Source organism: Rhinolophus hipposideros, assembly GCF_964194185.1.
Source record: "Rhinolophus hipposideros genome assembly, chromosome: 13".
Lineage (NCBI taxonomy): Eukaryota > Metazoa > Chordata > Mammalia > Chiroptera > Rhinolophidae > Rhinolophus > Rhinolophus hipposideros.
This window is the reverse complement of record NC_138059.1, coordinates 2603676-2620697: the sequence shown is the minus strand read 5'-3', so window position 1 is coordinate 2620697 and position 17022 is coordinate 2603676. Positions and strand designations below refer to the sequence as shown.

The 17022-nt window shown below is 51.0% G+C and overlaps 1 protein-coding gene across 6 annotated transcripts in view; it reads right to left on the bottom strand.

The window, feature by feature from the left end:
- The window catches only part of TRAPPC9 (trafficking protein particle complex subunit 9), a 343110-nt gene that overhangs the window by 110467 nt on the left and 215621 nt on the right, over positions 1-17022 (bottom strand). For all 6 annotated transcript variants that reach the window (XM_081071109.1, XM_081071112.1, XM_081071108.1 and 3 more), the window contains one exon: positions 8180-8290. In XM_081071109.1, coding sequence (XP_080927235.1) covers positions 8180-8290 — 111 coding nt within the window. The remainder of the gene's footprint in view (positions 1-8179; positions 8291-17022) is intronic.

Genomic DNA, 17022 nt, shown 5'->3' with positions numbered 1-17022 from the left:
CGATCATTTCAATGGCAAAGCAATGGGAGAAAAACGCACCCTGGAGCTCCTATGGCCAAGTGACAAGAGAATGCACACATCACCGCATCTACTGAGCATGAGCAGGCAGGGAGACGCTCCGGCCACCTAATTGCCACACTGCAGTAATTAGTTCATCAGGCTCACCAAAAAATGTATTTTAATACAGAACAAATCCTCTCCTCTAATTTCCTTCTTTCTGAAGAGTAAGAAGCAGAAAATGAACCATCTCTCCAGGCTCAAATTTCAAGGATACACTTTGCTGTCTCTGCTCCACACTAAACGCACATTCAAAATGCCCAACCTTCTCCCTTTTGCGTTCTTGCAGCTAAAGCTGCTCCGCATTACTTTCAAAATCTGATTAATTAGTAGCAAGTGTGCCACTGTGTGCCAAGAACTTTCAAACTCAGCGTCTCATCGATTATCTGCACCCAAATCCCACAAAGTCACTTCTTTTTCTTCTTAGCACAGAAGCTACAGCAGCAGGTTCAGGATCGGAGTGACTCGCCGAGCCAAACAGCTAAGTAAGCGACAAAAGCATGAAAGGCTAACGTGAATCAACTGAACTGGTCCCGAAACGGTGCGATTTCCCGGGCGTCCAGCAGTCAGGATCATCCAAGGGCTCTCCCTAGAACAGTGAACAAGGAGTGTACCCGGAAAACGGAACCAGAGGAGACAATATGCCAAGAAAATGGGGTAAGAGAGGACAAGAGAGACAGCTGTGAACGTTAAGGGGTGCCTGTGTTGGAGAATAAAATATTCTGAGTCTTGCAGGCGCTGAGAGTCGTGGGGAGCCCAGAGCGGCCCCCACCAGGGAGGCCAGCTCTGGCAGGCCCGGAACTGGACCCGGAAGTCACTACAGAATCATTACTAGCGGGTAAAGAACCATCATCTGTTCTCATGAGCCCTGCAGAGCTTGACGGGGTTTAGGAGCTAAAGGAACCAGAGGAAGTAAAACAGGGGACCTGAAGGGCACCCTTGGCGTGTGCTGCTTGAGACAAAATGGCAACGAAGGGCATTCCGCCGGGAGCCAGCACTCACGTGCCACGCCGAGTGTGTTGGTATGCTCATATTTCATCCTGCAACATTTCTACGTCAAAGAGTTTCTTCACGGGAGCTAAAAATAGCCATCGCAATTGCAATTACTCCCATCAGCCACAACCACCTTTGTCCTCAGAAATGGCCAGCCAGGCCCAGGGAGTTGCCATGGAGACAGCCGCACTGGACGTTGCCCTGGGTTAGGACACGCAGCCCTGGCCACCTGCAAGGTGACCCCAGGGGCCCGGCCCTGAGAGGGCAGGAAGGCTGCCTGACTGCCACGCTTCCGCGACACCTGTCTCAGGTCAACAGCTTAACTCCTACTGCTTTAATGTGTGAGTCGGCCCTCCCGTTTTAAAGTGAATGAGGAGATAATGGGATGTCCCAGAGAGGCCACACTAACGGCTCAGACCTAGACACACCTCTGTGTCTCCAGTTCCTCAGTAATAAACGGGATGACGACATCAGCACCGCAGTTGTGTCCTGTGACAATGTGATGTGCCTTTCGGTGTCTGGTACATGTGTGCTGGGAGAGAGGGGGAGAGGGAGAGGGGGCAGGGCAGGGAGAGATGGGTATCGAGACCCTGGCAGGGAAGACCTGGCATCGGGTGAGTCTCGGAGCAGCTCAGCCGGGGCCCAGGGGCCAGCTCCCTGCTTCTCCGGCGGAATGCAGGTGCAGAGTCGTGGCTGGATGTGACGGCGGACGGCTCTGCGTCTCTTGGGTGGGCCCGCCTGCAGAACAGGCAGCCTGGCCCTCGAGGGCCTGGCCCACTGCTCGGGCAACATGTCCAGCTGCCTGCTATTCCTCGAAAGTCCTGTTTTGTGATCACACTGACCCACTGTCTATTCTCAAAGGTACCAGACATTTTTGTGAATTTTCCAGCTCTATCCACAGCCCTACAGGAGCAGCTCTGCGAACAAAAAACTCCTGCATGTCAGGCAGTGGCCGACGGATTGCAGTCTCGAGTCAGTCAATGGTGAGGGCATGAGCTGAAAGGACACACTGAGTTGGGTCCAGAACAGGCCCATGGCAGCCACAACTGCTGCAGACCAAAGAGGAGAGAATGAAAGAAGCCCCAGGTGGGCAGGAAGGCCCACAGAACAGGCATGAAGAAGGCAACCAAGACGGCAAGGGAGGGGCGGGTGGTCATGCCAGGACCTCACAGCTCCCACGCCCACACCCATCGCCACAACAATAAACCTCACGCTTCCTCACTCAGCCAGCGCGCGATTATCTTTGCAACACCATTTGTTTTAACCTCAGTGCCTTCTCTTAATGTTTCCGCATTACGTCAGCATGCTGACACCCTGCCATTTCAGAAGTCCTCGCTCCATCACCTGCATGAGCTCACACGACTCCCCACACCCAGGGGAATCCACGGCTCTCCTCTCCGACCACGACAGTCGCCACAGCTGTTTGCAGGTACCACCCACTCTACTTTCTGTGACGTGTCTTGTCTTGTCTCCTCCAGACTGCAGGCTTTGCAGGGCAGGGCTGACTGACGTGCCGACAGCACCTGGCACAGGCTTACCCAGTAACACCCGCCTGCTATGGGACGCTGGAGGTGGCTGGCTGGCTGAGCCAACTCACGCGAGAAAAGACCCCCTCCCTGGTGAGAGGGAACACGTGAAGCCTCAAGGCTACTTGGGTGGCTGCAATAATTTCGTAACTGCAGGCTCCCCTGAAGGGAAGGCTGCTTTTCTAAACAAGCTTGATGTTCTCTGGGGGTCAGGAGCAGGCAGTGGATCTCAGTGACGCCACAGCCCAGGGACGTCCACGTGCTCAGCAGAGGGGCCCTGGCAGAGCAGTGGGCGCTGGGGGGTGCCCAGGACGGCAACAGGAGAAGAAATGAGATGTGCACGTGTCAGGCTCAGATCTGCCCCAAACGAATACGAAGCTCCCCTGTCCCCAGGAGATACATGGGATTCTGAGTGGATGGAAAGCGAGCAAACCCAAATGCACACAGGAAACAATAAAAATGGGGTGAACGAACACGATGGCATTTTGAGAACCAACAAGCACTTGGTCACATAGTGGGGCTTAAACAATGACTTGTGTGTATCCCAAAGGATAACACTAGACGCGCATTGCAGCACAACAAAGAAGGAAAAGCCACCCGTGGTCCTCTCACTGGGAACACTGCTGCATTTCCTTCCAGTCACAGGTACACACGCATGGCGTGCTTACGGGAGGGGTTTTCATGCATCAGATTCTAAACGCCCGTGGACATCCCGCCTTTGCCACATGGTAAGCAGTGGACCTTTATCCACGTTGCAGGATAACCGTGAGGTCAGCCTAACGTCGGCCTGGATGTGGTGCCGGGTCTCGGGCCTGATCCTGAGAAAGGAACTGTGGACTCTCCCAGCCTCAGGCAGCGCCCGCGAACGCCCAGGCTGGTGCTGGACAGGCAGACACGGAGCCGGGGCTCTGCTACCATGACCAGGGTCCAGAGGATGTGCGATTCCGGGTCGTCCAAGCCTCGCGGACCAAGCCACCTGGGCCCTGTGAGGGGACGGCCGCTCGGTGTGGCTGCGTCCGCGAGGGTGCTTCCTTCACTTCCGTGTAGGGGACCCGTCTCTCCTGACTGTCTGCTGGCTGCACTGTCTCCTCATTGTGACAACTGAGCACGGCATTATAAACTCTAAAACGTAATTTCTGATAGCTGCATAACAGTCAATTACACAAATGTACCGTAATTTCCTAATCATGCCCTATTGTCCGGCATTTTGGTTGTTCCCGCAGTTTCCATAAATAACAAAGATATAAACATCCTGTGTTCAATACCCGGCCTCTAGCTTAGATATTTTTTCATTAGGAGAGCTTCCCAAGAGGGAAGTACTCACTGGCTCAAAAGCTTTCAAGGCTCTTTGATGTATATTATCAAACGGCTTTGCAGTAGGTGTGTTCATTTTCACGAAAACCTTAACATTTCATGGCAGAACATGCAAACGTGGAGGGAGAGGGGCTCATAGGGCCTGGGGCCCATTCCTCCAAACGTTCCTGAACACTTGGGGGCCACGGGGAGACACACCCACCCGGGAGAAAGGCGGGGAAGCTGACCTTGGCGAACGTCCTCAAAAGCCACTTCAGGAGGTGCCACCTCCAGTGACGGCAGGACAGTCAGAAGCCTCTGGAAGCGTCAGATGTAAGAAAAGTGTCCAGTCTTTAGGGCCACAAAGACCTGGGGGTGAAACCCTGTTCCTGGGCCTACCAGCTGACCCCTCAATAACACTGGTCAGGTGACGTCAGGCCTTCTGATCAAAACCCTTGGGCGCCTTCCTGGCACTGAGTACAGTCTGAAATATCTTCCACACACATCGGCCTGAATGCCACTGTCCTCATGGCTCCCCCGCCTTCTCCCCTCCTCACCTTACCTCTTCACCTGCTCTTCTCACCTGCTCTCCTCCCCTCTCCTTCTCACCTCCTCTCCGGCCACTCTCTCTGTTTCCTTCAGAGCACATCTCACCTCCTGCTCGATCCTGCCCAGTCTCCCTCCCTCCCGAGCGTCTCGCATCCAGCCTCTTTCTCTGCACCAGAGGGCACACTGGCCCAGGTGCTGTGACCTACCCTCGGCTCTCAGCACTGTCTCACACACTTCCTGACAGGCCAACCTGATCCCCTCCTGCCCATCCCTTCCTCTCCAGACACAGACCCTGGGCTCACAGGCCCTGCGGCCCCTCCAGCCTCACCCTGGACTCTCCACTCCACCCTCTCGGCTCCAACTCTGAACAATCTCCAGCCTCCTCTCCCCGCTCTCCTCCAGCCTGGCACAGGCGGCTCCCTCTGCCTGAGCACCCGCCGCCGAGCCTGCCCTTGGCCTTCAAGTCTCTCTTGAAGGTCACTTCCAGAGAGAAGCTGTCCCCAGATCCCCCCACGGCTGGTTAGGGGATGAGCCCCTGCCCTCACACTCCCCACACCAAATCGCAGGCCATGGGTGGGTGGTCCGCTGTGAGCCTGGCTCTGTACATAAAGCCCTGTGTCTGTCCTCAGCTGTTTTGCCAGCACCAAGCCTGCCTGACAAGATGACATGTATTCCACAAACACTGAATAAATGAAGTATGAACGAAAGGAATGGACCAGTTATGTATTTGAAATCTCTAGTATAAAAGAATAGGCCCTGTGGCTACCCTATCCCCATGCCCTCAGACCACCACCAAAACCCGGGAGAGCCTTGGAGGAAGCACATCAAAGGGGACAGAAACCCACTTCTGTGGGGGGAGCCCAAAACAGAACCCAGGAGGTGCCTCTGCGTGGAACAAACGGGTGCTTCCTCCTACAAAGTTTTCCCGGCAGAGGAGACACGTTCAATGAAGGTGATGAAAAACATGACATCTTAGGAGGGAGCACCCAGGGATCGTGGGAGCACAGGCCACGCCCTTCCGCGCGTTAGAACAACGTGTCCTTCCGGTGGACACGCTGCAGTGCTGCCCCCCGGGCAGGCCCGTCACAGGCCGGCACTGTGTGTCACGCTGCCACGTCCCTGACAGAGCTCCCAGGCAGAACGCGGGCAGCATTTCAGACTCCCAGGCCAGGTACAGCTCACCCCAAGGTGCAAACTGTGGGTGCCATCATATGCCACGGCCCTGGCCATGCCTCTCCCCGATCAAAAGCACTGGACAAAGCATTTGCTACCCCACTCAGGATCTGAGGCCAGAGCCCTGGGCAACAGAAGGAATGGAAACCTCCATGCCCGAAGAACTGCTCCAAAACACAGTGAAATATGCCAAGAAACGGAATTATATGTTCCGTTACCAAAATACTTGTGAATGAGGCAGAGGGGGAAAGACCAAAGCCGAAATTTTCCCCAGCTGCAGCGCAGGCGCTGCCCCCGAAAGCCTCCCCACCCGGGGCGGCACTGAGGTACCACAGGTCTGCACCCCCACCTCCACCCACAGCCTCCCCGGGGCTGAGGGTAGAGGGAGGAATGGCTCCAACTGTCAGGGACAAACAGGATAAGAGCCATCTCTTTAGGGCCAATGTCTCCACAGGAAGGAAAGGTCTACGGCAGCTATGACACGCCCGTGTGAACGGATTTTTCTCAGCACTTAAGTGTCCAGAGGTGGACCCAGAGCTGACCGGACCCGAGAGGGAAGTTATGACATGGGGGTTGGAAAACGGGGGTATCTCAATGCAGACAGGTAACAGGCAATACATAATATAAAATGCTAGCAGTATTTTAGGGTCTTAGACTCGCAAGGGCTCAGAGGTACATGTCCCACAAAGGGCAGGCACCTCAGAGGTCGTCTCTGCCACGTGGCTGCACAGGTTCTACCTGAACACCCAGTGACATGAAACTCAGCACCCGCCTGTGCCAGCAGCTGCAGGACCAGCAGAGGAGACCCCGCCATTTCCTGAGTGCCCACCATGGACGGAGCCACACTTACACCTCATGGTAGCCCTAGAGGTGGGTGCTGGGGTCCCCACCGTGCAGGAGCAGGCACTACAGCTCACAGAGATGAAGTCATTAACTCATTCCACTCAGGCTGGCTTGAGTTCAGGATTCCTCCTGTGACACCAGCCAGATAGGGCTCTGGGTCCCCCACAGCATTACCACAGGGAAGGAAAACGTCCCTGTCCCACTGTCCTGAATGCTCTGTCCATGTCCCCCGTGTCCGTACAAGCAGCCACCTTACAGATGAGCAGAGGGGTTGAGAGGGCACCAGAGCAGTGCGGGACAGGAAGTGAGCCAGCCTGAAGAGCCTGTCCCGCGCCAGGCAGCCTGCATCTGACTCCGCCTCCCTGCCCAGCCCCCAGAGGCTGGGACTCGGAAGAAGCCACCTGTGCAGGTTCCCCGGGTCCACCTTGCCTCCGTCCCCACCACACACCTGGCTCAGCGGTGATTTTGCTTCAAACGGCTCCTACGGCACGGTGGCCCTGACTGTGCAAAACTCATCAGAACTCATCCTGTCAAGAGACGAAATCAGGGGCTGCCCAAGACAAGACCTTCTACCAAAGTGCACGTGAAGGAGGCCCAGGTACGAGCTGGCCCTGGGGAGGAGACGTGTGCTGTGCCGGCTGTTCCCTCTGCACTTCTGTCACACAGCAGTTCTCGAACTTCTATGCGCGTCAGAAGCACCGGGAGAGCTTCTTAACCTACAAACTGCCCAGCCGCTGCCCCAGAGGAAGTCTGCGGTGGGTCCCAAGAATGAGCATTTCTAGCATGTTCCCAGGTGACGTGTTGCTGCTGGTCAGAACCAAGGCTCTCCCAGGAGGACTTCAAACCAGCAGAGAAGGTGTCATTTAGCTTCCAGGTGTAGATGGGGAAACCCACAGGCAACTCAAAACCCTTCCACATATCCCTCATTGAAACTGTAATAAAGACAATTTCCTCGAACCTGGCATTCAAGGTCCTCTGAGATCTGGTCCAACCCAGTTCACCCCCTCGGCTCCCCCTACACTGACACTCAGTCCACAGCAACCACCGCCACCCCGAGACACCCGCTCCCATCCTAAGCTCCACTGAGTTGTCCGTCAGATGCGGACAATAACCCTTGCTTGAGAAAATCCCTAAGATTTACAACCTGAGGTTGTTATCAGAGGAAGCAGCATGACGTGTGACAAACACTCACAGACGCCACTGTAGCTCATTTATGCCACAAAGTTCCAGACCCCTGAACTCTCCCCCAGTTCCCCAAAACAAGTTCCCCGGGGGCAGCGCCTGGTCCTGGCAGACCCGGCGACGCAGCTGCAGGGCCGTGTCAGCCTCTAGGGGTTGCTGCAAGGTTCCCAGATCGGGCTGGGCCTCCAGGAGCCCTGCCTAGTGCCAGCGTCACCCCACTTTCTGTCCCTGGGCAGCCGCGGAGCATGAGCCTTAATTATCTGGTGAGCACAATGGGTTAGAGCTGAGAATGCGCAGGGAACAGCTTCACTTCTTTATCCAGTCACTTCCCAAACCTCACACGGAAAGCGCTTTCGTGTTTTGTTTTGTTTGACGTTATGAAGAAGAGTTAGGAGATTTCTTAGTGTTCACTGACCCGCTGGGAATGCACGTGTGTGCATTTGGTACCTGGATTCCATGCTAGGCATTTGGGGTACAGGGTTAAGAATCGCTCCATCACAAAAAGAAGGTGAGCAGACACTCAGTGCCTTCTGACAAAGGCACGTGGCCATGGGGACACTCACCGCTGGCACTCGCCGGCATGCAGGATGAGCTCTTCATTGCTCCGGGCGCTGACTATCAGCTCGTGCTCCGTGGAGTTGAAGACATCCAGGAGCAGGTGGCACTGCCGGGTACTGTCGGAAAGACAAAGGGAAGCTCAGTGTCTTGGACAGCCAAAGACGACAGCCCTCCCTTCCACCCTTCCCCGGAGATTTCCCGCTTCTGGAGGATGTCACAGTGAGATGAACCAAAACTGTCACGTGCCCCTGAACAGAAAAGTTCACTGAGACTCATTCTGAACAAAACCGTGACCCTTAAAACATGGCATTGGAGGTCCTCCTTGGCCTGTAATCCCATGTCACAACCCTGCTATGCTCTTTACAAACCAAGTGACCTTACAAAGGTAAGTCGAGTCTCCGAGCCTCACACACGTGAGGACTACAATACCTGACACATGAGTAAGACAACCAGCAGGAAGACACCTGGCCATAGCATCATTCCATAAATGCCCTGTCTGAGTCACAATCCGTCCACAAATATTTACTACATTCTGACAGGTCCAAGCCAGGTGTGGGCCTGCTCCACGGACAGGCGTACCAGTTGTCCATGCATATGTCTACCTGAGTCCTTACATACCTTACGCCTCTTTACAACCATGGGAGACACTGGGGGTTCTCACTCACCCCCCATCTGAAACCTCCTCTCCTCTGTTTTCTCCACTACAGAGGGTGCAGAAGGCAGGTCCAGGGAACAGAGTCATAGCCAGTACGAGTAGTCAGGAGGCTTTCCATCCCAAGTCAGACGACGCGACATGGAGAGAAGGTGCTCACCCTTCAGCCGCCCTGGTTCCCTCTCCTTCCTCCCTAGAGATAAGCGGGATGCCGAGAGGCTCAGCAACCATTCAGAGCCCTTGAGGACAAACGCCACAAGCTGTGGATGGCAGAGTAGAGACAGGAGCGGACAGGGAAATGACGGCTAGGAAATGAAGCAGCCCCACACTGACGCCTGCCCTCTCGACTCATTAGCTAAACACAAAAGACCAACCACACACACACTTCACTGGTGTTAGCCACCCTTTGTTGGGTCTCTGTCACAGTTGAACGTTTGCCTAAAACTCAGGCAGTGCCCCAAACGCCAAGTATCACAGCGGGCACATGACAGGTAAGCAACAGTGTTTGCTGATGTAAAGGGGATGGCCGTACCCCTGATAGGAAGTCCTGGAGGAGCAACAGAGGCAGGAACCATTCTCCTCCCTGGAGGAGCAGGGAAACTGGTTTCTCATAGGTCCTAGGGAAAAAAGACTCAGAAAGGGTTTGTGCTCTGGGTCATTTTCAGCACAGTGACTTCAAAACGGGACCCTGCCAAGGCTACCGGAATCCTCCCACGTATTTCCTCAAGTGGACGCAGGGCTTCGCTGGTTATGAACGGAAAGGGTGGGGAGGGCTGACACTCACGGGAGGCGGCTGCCAGCACTGTCATGTCGTCACCAGAGTCCCAGGAGCTGTCCTCCCTGGTCCCCCATTTACGGGGGAGGAACGGGAGGCTCAGAAGATGATGAGAATGTCAGGGAGATGACACTCAAGACTTAGGACTCAAAATCCTCCAGTTTTCATAGATGGAAACATATTCCAAATCCAAACCTTGTTCTCTGTTCTTTCCAGAGAATGAAACTGAGGTGGAGAGGGCTGCAGTGACCTGTCCACGAGTGTGCACACACACACGCATGCACACACATGCACACACGCATACACACATGCACACACATACACACATGCACACACACGTACACACATGCACATGTACACATGCATGCACACATGCATACGTGCACACATGCATGCACAGGTACACATACACATGCACACATACGTACACACATGTTCACACGTACACATGCAAGCACACACGCATACGTGCACACATGCACGCACAGGTACATACATACACATGCATGCACACGTACACACATGTACACATGCATGCGCACACACACATACGTACACACATGCACACAGACAGCATCAACGGCATAGGGCATCTATGAAATCAGTTTTTCAGAATGTGTACGTGGAAACTGCTCTCCAGGGAGAAAGGTAAAGAAGCAGCTTTAGAGCTTTCATTGTACACAACTGTTAGACGCTGTCCGACACGTCGTTGGGAGAACAGGCTCGCACCGGATTCTTTGGGTGGGAGTGTCGTTCCCCAGAGGTTCAGCACTTGGAAAATATTCATTAGCTCTGACAGCTGCCTGCAAGAGGCCTCTCCACTCGGCTCACAAAAAAATGAGCTTTCAAGAATGATCTATTCTGCCTTTGTCATAACTTCATGAAATCTTTAATCACAGCGAAATCTTTCATCAGAAGAGGGAATTCATAAAACATTTATCAGAGGAGGAAAGTGAAAGTGATTTTTAAAAGCAGGGAAGGAAAGGTTCAAATATCCGTGGTTTCCACTCCCGGAATACAGCAGTCAGAAAACAGCACGGGAATGGACGACCCAACACACGTGCTTTCTGTGTCCTGCGTTTTCTGACTCGCTGTCTGAGTGTGGGGGCGCTGATTCAGTGTTTCTGCTCCTTCTACTTGCTGACATTATGAGACGTTGGTGGATCTTCACTTTCTAGCTTTTGTTCATCAATGAATTCCCTTCCCCAAAATGCAGTAGTGCCCATCATAATGTGTAACTTTCCATCACTCGGATGATTTTCCTGTCAGTTTTATGCTCCATTTATGCATACAGTTTACTTTAAGTCTTGCTTGCTTTTTGTTTTGGTTTTCTGTTTCTGGATCCATCTTTCTAAGTATAGGGAAGCCCAGAAAGCTTCTCGGAAGAACAAGATTGGAGCAAGACTTTGAAGGACAGATCCATCTGCCTGGTTTGGGGGAACAGAGGGGGCAAAGGCCCAGGAGCAGGGAAGAACCTAGAGCACAGTTGGGAGTACAGGGGAGGCCACCAGGGGGAAGGTAGACTCCGAAGGACAGAGCAGAGTGTGTGGAGCCACCTCAGTACAGTGAGCACGCACTACTTCCTCTGACAAGAACTGGGAATTGTGTTAATGAAGCATCTGACAAATATATCTGCTGTCAGCCAGGGACTGTCCTAGGCACTTGGGTATGGAAGTGAACAAGAAAAACAGAATTTGCTCCTATGGAAATCACACTCTTATGAGGGGAGAGGGCTGAGAAAGACGAGGGGAGCTAAAAAAAATTTTTTTAATTTTGCCATATTTTGTAACATGAGGAAAAATGGGTTTGAGAAGTTTGCTGAACAGAGGATTAAGACACACACCCACACACAAAAAATCATAACATTCCTACATAGCAACTAAAAACCATTGTGGGAAAAAAATTTTAAGAAGCTACATTTACAACAGCAATGCACATAGAAACAAATCTAACAAAATGTACGAAGGATGTTTATGGAAAAAATTCTAAAGTTTTATGGAATGATATTAAAGAAGATGAATAAAAGTATAGATGTCTTATGTTCAAGTTTTCTGTTATTAGGAAACTTAATATTGTTAAAGAAGTCACTTCTTTCCAGTTTTATATAAATTCAATGTACCTCAAAAAGAATGCCAACAGGGTTTTGGTTTTGGCCACAATACTTGATACAATATATAATTCTAAAATTTATATAAAAGAGCAAAGGGCCAAGAACATGCAAAACAATGGAAGGGATTTGGCCAACCAGATACCAAGAATAGTTACGATGCTGTCATAATGAAGGCAGTGGTGTGGGGCCAGTGGCCGGTAAGCACAGGAGTGAAAGAGAAACAGAAGCAGATTCATAACATATGGGGACAGGATATTTGACTGACGCGACGGTTCAAGAAATAGTATTGGCACCAATGGTTATGGAGACAGACAGGAAATGATATCCCTACCTCACACCGTGAACAAACATACATTCAAATCGATTGAATGAGTAAATAAATGTAAAAAAGCTGTATTTAAAATCCTTCAGAGGAAAATATAGGTGAATAGCATACGACCTTGAAAGGGAACGAGGGAAAGATTTCTCAAATGAGAGACCAGGGCTCCTGCAGAGTTGGTGCCTGGGGCGGTGATGCCAAGAGGAGTGGGAGCGTGATGCAGCGTCCGGCAGGGAAGGTATCACTGAGCTGGTCACCTGGGGTGGCTGGGGCTCGATTCCACTGGTCCCTCTGAGGAGCCACGGAACACAAAGAACCAGCCATTACTTCTCGGCCGGTTCCTGCCGCACTGCTCCAGCCGTCCCCCAAAGGGCTGAATGTTCTCATACTTCATGCATGTACTATGCAGAGCGGTACCCAGGCTGGAGTTTCAGAAAAGCCATTTAGAATATTCCAGACATTGAAAGCGACTACCCAGCTGAAGTGTGGTGCTGCTGGATTCCCCGCATAAGGAATCTGGTTGTCACCAAGACGGCTGGTGTAAAAAGTGGGCTGGGATCTGAGGAAGGGAACAAGACGTGTGATGCGAACATTTTTTAAAAATTAAGTGTACCTCCTGAAATCACAAACAAGGCTAAAAACTGACTTCAGATGTGACAGCCAAGGAGGGCTTGTCTGGTGAAACGAAATTTCATTTGAGACCCATGTGAAGATGGCAATCAATCATTTGAAGGTCTTGGAGGAGCACTTTCCAGAGAATGCAGCTAACACCAAAATCTTCAGCATGGTGTATTGTAACCTAGGAGCAAAACTAGCAAAGAGGAGAGGGGTGCAAAGTTAATACAACTTTTACAGGTAGTGAGAGGGCAGAGGAAAAGCCGTGACAAAAGCTCAGATTTTATTCTAAGCATGATGGACACTATTTCTAGAGTTAGAAGCAGATGAGTGACACGAACTGGTGTTTTTAAAAAGTGATGAGTTCCTATTCTAAATAAGATGGAGCAAGCACAAAGAATCTACCCATCTCTCTTCCTGAATGCAACTAGAAATCACAGATATAATGCACGGAGCGCTATGGGAAGACTTGGAAAGCAGACTGGAGAAGGGGAGTTGGGGTAGGAGACCTGAAATCGGTTTCTCAATTGCCCTCCTGTCCTGCTGAACTGAAAGGCAGCCTAGAGCTTGGAGGTGCCCACTGGGTACCGACAGGCAGAGCGCCAAGGGAAGCCCTCTCTTCCTGGTCCAGCAGTGGAAAAGGGTGCCAAGAAGGGGTACCAGGGGAGAGAATCCTCTGGGATTTTCTTTTTTTTCCCTCTCCCTTTTCTCCCAGCCCAGCCCTGGTCAGTACCACAGGACAACAGCCCCATGACGGCAAGCGTGGCTGCGTGGCTCATTCCCTGAAGGCGGGAAGCCACCTCTCTGACCCAAGGGACTGAGGTCCCATAACCAAGGGCCAGTCCCCATTATTTTATGTTCCTCTCTGTCCTCTGGCCAGTTAGTCACACCTGCAGACACACAAAAGGGAGACTCAAGCCTGGGCCCAGCTGCAGGCAGGTGGGGAAGGGAGGTCCCTGGCAAGTGCTGGGGACGTTACAAAAAGGAGATGAGAGCAGTTTGACGAAGTGGTGCATGGCCTGGGCTCAGCGTGGAGCTGAGCAGGAGGGATCGGCCCTGAGCGCTGGTGTCTGAGCTCCAGGCAGGAACGCTGGCAGCACACATGGGATGATCCGGAGAGCAGCACAAACTCGCTGACACCAGAAGAGCAGCACAGGCCCCAGAAGGCACACAGGGATAGAGTGTGGGCCGCCCCCCACAAACACAAAAATAGCAGTATTCTCCTCGGGATTCAAACAAGACCCCAGCATCTCACAATGTTGTATTTGAGATGCCCATAACATAATCGTAATTAATTTGGCAGAGGAAGAACCAGGAAAATGCCAACCTGTGAGGGAAAATAAACTCGACAACAACCTCAAGACGACAATCTTATCAGAAAAAGCCTTTAAACATGTTCCGAGGAATAAGGGTGAACACACTTGAAACAAATGAAAAGACAAAATCTCAAAGAAATAGATACAAAGAAGAACCAAGAGAAACTTTAGAAAAGAAAAACTGAACTTAAAAATTCACCCGAGGATGACCTACCTCAGTAATTGACAGGACAAACAGACGCACCATCAAAAAGCACACAGAATAAAGGAACCAGATCCTGACCACTGGATCTCACTGACACTTAGCGAACACTCCACCTCAAAGCAACATAATCTCAAGTGCATGGGCAACATTTCCCAAAACAGATAATATTCTAGGCCAGGGGGGAAATCTCTAGCAACTTTTTAAAAGAATAAAAAAGACCTGAACAGAAAGTGTAAAGGCAAATAAGTACGTGAAAAGATGTTCCATGTCGTTCAACAGTAAAACCATGAAAGGATACGACCACATACCTACGGAAATGGAGTCAAAGAAAACACGGCTGATGCCGAGTGCTGACAAGGAAAGGAAGCCCCCAGAGCCCGTACATAGTGCTGGTGGGACTGCAAGTGGCACGGCCCTTTGGAAAACAGCCTGGTGGTGACACACACACTGACCATATAACCCGGTCATCCCTCCACTAGGGGTGTACCCCCAAGAAACGAAAACTTAGGTTCACGAAAACATTATAAACAGGCGTTCACAGCAGCTCTACTCATAATCACAAAGAGCTGGGAACAACCCAAATGTCCTTCAGCCAGTAAATGGATTCACAGACTGTGGTGTGTCTATATAATGAGAATATCATCAATTTAAAAAAAAATCAAACTATTGATGTACTCAGCAACACGGATGGATCGCAAAATCAATGTGCTGAGTGAAAGAAGTCACTTTCAAAAGGGTACATATATTATGATTCCATATATAGAACATTCTGGAAAAGTCAAAACTGTAGTGGCGGACAACAAGTAGACAACAGATCAGTGGTTGCCACAGATTAGAGGTGGGGCAGGGTCTGGTTACGAGGAGCAGCGTGATGAAGGTTTAGGGGCGATGTGCCTGTCCTCTCCCCTGACCGTGGTGGACACATGACTCCACATGTGGGTTATAACTCGTGTACACTGGAACAGTCAATTTTACTATGTGTTCATTAAACACTTTTCTAATCAATGCAACTAAAAAATAACCACCATGATGAGCTTGATGAGTTTGTTCAGAACACCAGTTTTGTTGCTTAATGGCTGTAGTGTCTTAAGCAAGTCTGTTCATTTCTCTGAACCTCAGTTTCCCCAGTGGAGACAAGAATGCTTGTGTCATGGAATTACTAGGAGGCCCCAATTAAAAAACAGTCAAAGTGCGTGTAAAAGTACAAGTAGGGTACTGCTGCATAAATACAAGGGGTGGTGATGATTATTAGCTCGGTTGCTGTCAGTGGAACAGCAGAAGGAAAGCATACAACCCTGCCAACAGAGCCATCAGCTAAGTACTCAGGAGTGACGCAGCTAAGAGTGAGTGTGAGAAATTCACACACCAAGGACTGAGCCGGTATAAAAACCACAGCGTCCCAACGGAAGGTACATGGGGCCCTTCCTCCCGAGTCCATCACTATCCCTCAGGCCTCCGAGGGTCCGGATGTCAGTGGTCCGTCATTCCAGGGAGTACAGTGAAGTCCAAAGGCCATGACAGGTCCCACGTGCACCTGGGGCCACATTCCTGGGGTCTTTTAAAGTCCTACAGGCCTGTCTAGTTTCTCATTCTGTCTTCTTCCCTGGGGAAAAAAAATTAGTAGCCAGTTTCAGGATGGAGAACTTCCTTGTACATCTTAAGAAAGCCAGGGACCTTAATTCACGTGAAGAGAAAATAGAACAAAGAACCCGAGACATAAGGGTGAACACATTTGAAACAAATGAAAAGACAAAATTATTTTTTGCTTCTGGTGACGTAAGCTCATCGTCAGGTCTGCTACATGGAGCAACTGAGCTTTCGAATCTCATCGAAGACAATGAATGACTTACAGCCCACTAAACCCGCGTTTCTCAAAGCGTAACACAAGGGAACACATCGCGGACTCTAACTGGGCAGGAGCGCCTGCAGTCAGAGAGCTGACAGTAAGCTGGGCGGGGCCATTTAACGCCATGGGATGCCCTGCAGTGATACAATCCTACTGGAGGATGACACGAGGGACTCATCCCTGTCCCGGGAACTTGGTGCACAACCGTCGCATGCACGTGGCCACACACGTGAGAAAAATGACAGCCACCAAGTTCAGTTATCTGCCTTGTGTCAGGCACTATATGAGAGACACGACATACATATTTTTAATCCTCACCACGCCCCTGCAAGATCAATGTTAGCTCCACTTTGAGAAGGAAAGATGATTCTTACAGAAACACGAAGACTTGCTCAAGACCACAGAGCACATAGGTAGTAGAATCAAAACTAGAAATCAGATACAGACATGTTTCATTGCGAATCCTACTGCCTGTAAAAATTCTAAATTCCTGTTAAATTTAAATCCAATTTAATAAAGAAGTATAGCAACTTACAGATCGACCGTGATAAAACCCGACATTAAAATTGCCTGGATTTCGTGTCTGTGCTCCCCACAGAGTTGAGCTGTCCCACCCCATGGGGGAAATGGAATTTTTCTAAATGGCTGGGATAAGTGCTGTGTTGTGTCAAGTGGTGTGATTTCTATTAATAATGCAATAACTATTACGCCCTACGCCCTGCTCAGAGGAGTGTATTTTCCACATCGCTCAGAGTAGCAATGTCTAAGATTGGATCATTTATCGTAACAGGCTAGAAAGAAATTGCTCCTTGGGAGACAGGGAGGCACAGCGCTCAGGCGGGGCAGCGGGGCCCAATCCATTTCCAGCTCGTCCCTAATGACATTACCAGGCAGCTTTGTGTATAAAGTGAATCTCAAAGGTAATTGATCTCCTAAATAAAAGTCAACTGAGACCTGTGTACCCCCCTGAGGGAGAAGGGTAAGAGAACAATGAGAATGCCACGTCCCAT